At 53.8% G+C, this 7,386-nt stretch overlaps 1 protein-coding gene across 1 annotated transcript; it reads right to left on the minus strand.

Annotated features, from left to right (window-relative positions):
* Positions 1-3,572: 3,572 nt before the first annotated feature.
* LOC118632918 (protein ATP6V1FNB) lies at positions 3,573-7,386 on the minus strand. Its single transcript, XM_036266177.1, has 2 exons — positions 6,885-7,386; positions 3,573-3,691 (listed from the first exon to the last, which is right to left on the minus strand). Exons 1-2 carry the CDS (start codon positions 7,384-7,386, stop codon positions 3,573-3,575), a joined length of 621 nt encoding a protein of 206 aa, XP_036122070.1.

Consider the following 7,386-nt stretch of genomic DNA (forward strand, 5'->3'; position numbering starts at 1 on the left):
TATTTACAAAGTGCTTAGATCCTGATAGGAATATCACATGAGCCAATTGGTAATTTGAAATTTTCTAGTAGTCGTATTAAAATAACAAAAACAGCCCTGGCCGGTTTGGCTCAGCGGTCAGAGCGTCGGCCTGCGGACTGGAGAGTCCCAGGTCCCGCTAAGGGCATGTGCCTCGGTTGAAGTTTGTCCACACCCTATCACATCGATGTTTCTCTCTCTTCCTCCCTCTCTCCCCCCTGCTCTATCTGAAAATAAATGCAAAAAATGTCCTCAGGTGAGGACAAAAAAAAAAGTAAAATTAATTTTAATAGTATGTTTTATTTAACCCAGGGTTCAGCACATTACAGCCTGTAGGTCAAATGCAACCCACCACCTGTTTTTAAAGGGATGTTTTATTAGAACACAGCCATGCCCATTTGTTTATAGTCTGTCCACTGCTGCTTCTACACTACAACAGCAGAATTGAGTAGTCTTGTCATTGAGACCAGATGATCCACAAAGCTGAGAAGTTACCCTGGCCAGTGTGGCTCAGTTGGTTGGAGCATCATCCCATATACCAAGGGGTCTCAGGGTTGATTCCCGGTCAGGGCATGTGTAGGAGACAACCAATCGATGTTTCTCTCTCTTCCACTCTAAAACAAATAAAAATTTTAAAAATATATTTTTTTAAAGCCGGAAATATATACTATCTAGTCCTCTATAGAGAAAGTTTGCCAATCTTTGATTTAACCCAATATATAAAAATTTGGTCATTTTAACATGTAATTCAATATAAAAACTATTAATAAGTTATTTTACTTTTTTTTAAATCCTCACCCAAGGACACTTTTTGTGTTTATCCTCAGATAGAGCAGGAGGAAGAAAGAGAGAAACATCGATGTGAGAGAGACACATCGATTGGTCACCACCCACACGACCCCAACCGGGGCAGGGGACAAACGGCAACCGAGATACATGCCCTTAGCGGAAACTGAACCCGGGACTCTCTGGTCCACAGGCCGACACTCCAACTGCTGAGCCAAACCAGCCAGGGCTATTTTACATTTTTTATTATATAAAATCTCTGAAATCTAATGTGTCTTTATTCTTAACAGCAGATCCCCATTTGTGTGAGACACATTTCATATGCTCAGTGGATGCACGAGGCTCATGACTACTGAATTGGACAGTGTACGCTTAGACAAAGACCTGCACATAGCAGTTACCATACAGGTGCTCGTTAACCACATAAATAAATAAATTGCCCAGAAGAATGGAGCCCTAACATCCTGGGACATCCATCGCTTGTCGTGAATCGGCTCTTTCCCACGCCTCCAGACTGATGTCAGCAAATAGTACCATCTTCGGGAGAATCGAGAAAATAGTCACCTTTCAGTAACTGAGAACTTAGCAGCTTTCGGAGCAGCTTGCAGACTCGCTGCTGATAGGGAGCATCATCACAATAATGATTATAATTCACATGTACAGAGCCAGGCGCTGGGGAGACATTTTCTGAGCAGTTTCATTAAATGACAGCAGCAATGGTGACCTCCCTCAGAAAGCCTCCCATGCTGGCTTGGGTGCCTCCTCTGTGCTCGAAGGTCCCAGTTCCCACCCCAGCCCTCCTCATTCCAGGCTGTGAGCTCCACAATCTTTCCCCTTCACGCCCCAGGGGCCCAGCCTGGGCCTGGCCCACTGAGCTGCTACATCAGTGTTTGTGGCTTTCGGTCAAATGACCCCAGAGGAGCCTGGGGGCGATAGGACAGCGGATCTGATCCACAGACGCGTCAGTGCCTCTGGCTCACAAGGCTGCGGTGTGAGTCCCAGCAGAATCCCACGCACTCCTTGGCCCTTGTCCACGCTCTCCACCTCTTGCTCTGTCGCAATCAGTGCCGTCCCCAAGGTTGATGAGGCAGACCCAGGAGAGTTCGCTCCATCTGCAGTTTCAAGTGGCAGAGCTGGCGTGTGACGTTCACGCTGAGAGGCGAACCAGGAGAGACCTAAAGAATTCCTCTGGGGGTGGCTCTCAGGAGGGCAGTCTGGCCAGTTCTGTGGCCAGCCCGGGGCTTTGATGGAGGGGTGCCGCCGTGCCCCGATTCAGCAAGGTGTGTCCACGAGGATTTTGGCTTCACAGAAGCTGTGTGCAGGAGGACTCTCTGGGCGCCTTGGAAGCCATGGGATGCCCTGTGCACCAACCGGCCATGTCTGGGATTCGGGGAGAGACCTTGTCCCGGGGAAAGGAGGCGGCCTTGTCAAGATGACCCCAGTAACCAAGATTTAGCTAGCAGACGGAGGTATTGTGGATTGAACTGTGTCTCCCTCAAAAAGGGTACGATGAGGTCCTACCCTCCAGTATCTCAGAAGTGACCTTATTTGGACATCGGACCATAACAGACGTGGCTGGTGGAGGTGAGGTCGTACCAGAGGAAGCAGCTCCTCCTCCAGGGTGACTGGGGTCCTCGTAAGGAGACAGCACGTGACAGCAGACACGGGAGCGCCCTGCGATGACGAGGGCAGAGGCGAGTCAGCTGTGAGCCCCGCAGGCCCAGGGCTGTGGCCGCGGGGGCCAGGGACGGCGAGGAAGGACGCCCCGGGGTGTCAGAGGAGCACGGCACCTAGACGTCCAGTTTCCGGGACCCGGAGACGGTCCATCCCCGTTGCCTTAAGTCACCCCGTCCACGGTACTTTGCTAGGCAGCCCTTGCACACGGATACGGGAGGGCACTTCTGATAAGGTGGAGGCTGAGTTCAAGTCCTCCCCAGACCAGCCACAGGACACACCAGGCACCGTGGCAGGAACGAGCTAGGTGTCGGAACTCTTTCCTGGTTACAACACTCCCGGCCTTCTCGCACCTAGAAGTCGCGTGGTCAGTGGACTGTGCCCGGAAGCGACGTTTGTCAGCTCCACACCACGGCGGTTAAGCGTGGGCACATCCTTTCCAGCTCTTTGTCTCTCCTCCCCTGCCCCCAGCTGGATGTAGGGGACTCAGGGAAGGACTCTGAGGTCCGAGGACATGGCAGAGCCACCAGGTGGGAGAAGCCTGGACCCCGGACCAGCGTGTGGCAGGTGGCCCGCAGAACATTAGACTGCACTGGCTATAAGAAATCTATCTTTATTGGCTCAAGCAGCTGGCAGTTAGGGGCTGTTTGCTACAGCAGTGAGCAGCCCTGAGCCATGCAGGGTCTGGGGACGAGAGAGGCAGGAAGTGAACATGGAAACGACCTAAACTGTGAGACACACTGGGGCTGAGCAAGCCTGCTGCGGGTCCCTTCAACAGAATGTACAGAGCGAGGACGGGGACACATTCCCATCCCCTTAGCACCTAGAGACTCAGCGAGCCGGTCCTGCCCCGGGTCTGCAGCTGGGGCACGGGGCGCCGATTCCCCAGCAGAGCGGCGCGGGCTGCGGCTGGTGGGGCGGGAGCTCTGTGAGGAGCTGAGGTCGCCCCGAGCCCCGGGGTGGCACTCGTGCCCACGGGGTTCAGCGGAGGCAGAGCTGCACAGGACCGGGGGGTGGCGCTGGCAGCACCTCGCCTCTGCAGGGTCCAGATGGCCCGGGGGGAGGAAGGAGCCACTTTTGAATCCCTCGAGAGTTCACATCAGCTGGTCTGTTCGCCGTGGAAAATTGAAGACGCTACTTTTGATGTAAAAGGTTTGTATGATGGGCTGGGACCTGGCATACTCTGAAAGCTTGGTGTCCTTCACGGCATCCCCTGGAACACAGCAAAGCCAGGTTGAGCTGGGGCCCCTCTCCAGCCAGGCCTCACCCAACGCGAAGGGCTGAGGGTCGTCAGGCACCTGCTTCTCCAGCCGCTCCAGTGTTAAAACAGAGCGGTCCTCTGTACAGCTGGGAAGAGCCGCTGCCCCGTTTGCCCCGTCACCTCTAGGTTAGGACCCCCATTCCTTCCTAGGGTCCAATAACTAACGGGCATGCCTGGCATCGCATGAGAGCCTTAAGACCCTGCTTTGGTTCAAGTGCCAGGCTGTGCCCTGACGGATGGCACACAGGCCATTCCAGTTGTGAACTGTTTTAACCCAATCCCTACCCCAAGCTCACTTAGCCTCATCACATTGCTCCCCCAGTGCAGTGACACCTCACCCACCCCAGTGCTCCAGTGAGCACCGCCAGGGGCCTGCTCAAGGCTGAACTAACCCCTTCGAATGCCCACAGGTTGCAAAATCTGTCTGTTGGAACAATAATAGTAATACCAGTCACCATTTGTTGAGCACTTACTATGTGCCAGGCACTAGATTGGTGCTTTGTCTGTGTAAAGGGGCGCTTGAGGCCGACCCAGCTGGGACCCAGACAATGCCTTTAACCCCTCTTTCCCGTGGTTCTTTGCCCCGCTGGGGTGACAGCTGCTGTGTGTAACGGTGTGGGAGTTGGAGAAGTGGTCGGCAGAGGTCTGTCATCTCTTCCCCCTCTGTCCCGCACTGGTTGGGTTGCCATTAGGGTGACTGTTAGGGACAAGAAGCCAGAGCAACTGTGAGCTTAAGCAGAACCACTGCAGAGGACAGCAGTCTCCTGTCTTCCCTGAGCCCAGCACCACCCTAGGACCCAGGGGTATCCAGAATCAGCTTCCCTGGCTCCAGTGTCCAAGTTACTAGATAAAATACAGGAAGCCCAGCCCGGCCGATGTGGCTCAGTGGTTGAGCATCGACCCATGAACCAAGAGGTTGCTGGTTTGATTCCTAGTCAGGGCACATGGCCAGGTTGTGGGCCAGATTTCCAGGGGGGGCATGCAGGAGGCGGCCACTCGATGTTCTCTCTCATCCATGTTTCTCTCTCTCTCTCTCCTTCCCTTTCTCTCTAAAAATCAATAAGAGAAAAAAAGTTAATTAAAAGAAACTTTAAAAAAAAATACAGGAAGCCCAGTTACATTTGAATATCAGATAAACAAATAATTTTTCAGTATAAGTACATCCCATGCAATATATGAAGCATACCTGTACTAGAAAAAATTGTTTACCTGAAACTCAAACGGAACTGGGCATCCGATATTTTAACTTGCTCCATCTAGTGGCCCATGCCTGGCAGTGGTTTCACAAGCAAAGGGCAGGGACCACAGGCTGGGCGGAGGAAGGAACAGGGACGACCCTAAAGTGAGACTCACTCGGTGGGCACAGGGTGTTGGGCTCTTCTCAGAAGAACCAGATGGAGTAGCTACAACTCAGGACACTGTTCAAATGTCCCCTCCCCCGCGGGCCTTCCCTGGCCACTCGGCCCCCATAGCAGCCCCTCAGTCTCCATCTTTTCTTGATTTCTCTCTTTGTATAGCCTTGACTCTCAAGCATGGTCCACGGACCAGGAGCATCAGTGTCCTTGGGGAGCTTGTTAGAAATGCAGAATCTTGCCCTGGCTGGTTTGGCTCAGCGGTTAGAGCATCGTTGGCTGCGGACCAGAGAGACCCGGGTTCGTTCCCACTAAGGGCACGTATTTTGGTTGCAGTTTGTCCCCGGCCCCGATTGGGGTTGTGTGGGTGGCAGCTAGTTGATGTGTCTCTCACATCGATCTTTCTCTCTCTTCCTCCTCCTCTTCCTCCCACTCTATCTAAAGATAAATGCAAAAATGTCCTCAGGTAAGGATAAAAAAAGAATTAGAGAAATGCAGAATCTTGGTTCATCCAGACTTCACTTGCTGGATGGGAACATACATTTTAACAAGATTCCCAGGCGGTTGCTGTGTGCGGCAAGGATCGAAAGCTCTGCTCCGCAGTACAGACACTGCGTCACACATCTGCTTGCTTGCTGCCAGCCCTCTGTGAGGGACCCTGCCTGTCGTGTTCCCTGCAGTGCCCCAGGGACAAAAAGTGCCTGACACAGATCAGGTGCTCAATAAACATCCCTTGAGTGAATGAATGGCCAAACCAGAATTCAAACTCAGGCCTTCTAATGTCAAACTAAGTCACTCTTCTGAACTTGCTCATCCACAGACTCATTTGGGGGCAGAGTTGGGGTTCCAAATGAAAGGATCCCATGTTGAGTGAATGGGTGTCTGTCCTACCCACCTCATGGGGCTTTTGTGAGGATAATTCCTGTTCAAGGTGCTTTTGCACCTGATTTCCCCAAAACTTTGTGACATAGGAAGGCAGATGCTAATTTATTCCCATTTTTCAGATGTGGAAACTGAGGCCCAGGGAAGCGAAGTTTCTTGTGGAGCTCACACAACTTGGAAATGGTGTAGCCGGGACTTGAACTCACACTTCCTGAATCCAAACTGAGGCCCTAGTCCATATTCATTCATTTGATCATTCATTCCACAGTCATTGAGCACCAGCCCCAAGCCGGGAGCTGAGAGGACATTAAGAAAGTTAACTAAGCCCAGCCGCTGTGGTTCAGTGGTTGAGCATCGACCCAGGCACCAAGAGGTCCCAGTTCAATTCCCGGTCAGGGCACGTGCCCAGGTTGTGGGACAAATCCTCAGTGGGGGTCATGCAGGAGGCGGCCAATCGATGTTCTCTCTCATCGATGTTTCTATCTCTTTCTCTCTCCTTTCCTCTCTCTCTAAAAGCAATAAGAAAAAAAAGGAAAGAAAGAAAGTTAACTGGGAAGTCCTGGAACCCAGAGGGCTCATCAGACTGGACGGGTACTCGAGGAACGGTGGCACGGCAGGCTCAGGGCGTCTGCAGACTTGGAGCTGCTGAAGCACAAGGCGGACTCAGCTCTGCCCGGAGGACTCTCCGGGCGTCCCAGAGGTGGTGACACATGAAGGTCAGCCAGCAGGAGGGATGGTCCAGCTAGAGACGCCAGGAAGGGCAAGGCCTGGAGGAGCGAGGGTGCCTGGCCTGCTCAGAGAGAAGTGGGCCAGGAGCACGTGCTGGTGAGTGAGGGTGATGCAGCGCGGGGCTGGGGAGGGGCCGGGCTGCCGGCAAAGGCCTGGAAGGGCGAGATGGTGGTGGCCCTTACCCAAGTGCCAGCCGTACTCCCAGGATGACACGATTGGGTACTGAAACTTCTCCTCCGGCTTCAGCCGATGCCGCTCCCGGAGGTACGAGGCCCGGCCTTGGCCATCACGGGAGATGCCTTGGAAGAGCAGCTGTAAGGTGCTTGTGCTTGGGGCCACCTGCCTCATTCCCAAGCCCTCTGGCTTGGTCTGGCCTGCTGACCCCCGAGTTGCTCTTTGGGCCTCCCTGGGCTGGGGCCCCTGGACACCCACTTTCCTGGACGGCTGATCCCAGACCTCCTTGGTCTCTGGCAGTCCAGTCCTTTTGGGGGCGCTGGTGCCAGGCCAGGACCTCACTCCCAGGGCTGAGCTGAAGGGGGCCCGCTGGAGCTGCTGCCTGGGCAGGGGCCCCTCCTGGGGGTATTTGTGGCCATAGTTGATTTTCCAGGCCACTCGGGCAGCAGCCTCCTTCCTGATGCGCTCCTGCCAGCAGGCCTGGTTCTGGGAAGTGCAGAGATCCCTCAT

This window comes from Molossus molossus, unplaced genomic scaffold, assembly GCF_014108415.1.
Source record: "Molossus molossus isolate mMolMol1 unplaced genomic scaffold, mMolMol1.p scaffold_m16_p_18, whole genome shotgun sequence".
In the NCBI taxonomy this organism is placed as follows: Eukaryota; Metazoa; Chordata; class Mammalia; order Chiroptera; family Molossidae; genus Molossus; species Molossus molossus.

Excerpts from the sequence above, each read along its gene's own strand:
- LOC118632918 (XM_036266177.1), bottom strand. The coding sequence starts at position 7,386 with ATGAGGGATCTCTGCACTTCCCAGAACCAGGCCTGCTGGCAGGAGCGC. Across the intron at positions 3,692-6,884 it reads GGAGTACGGCTGGCACTTGG|GGGATGCCGTGAAGGACACC; the intron begins GTAAGGGCCACC and ends GCTGTGTTCCAG.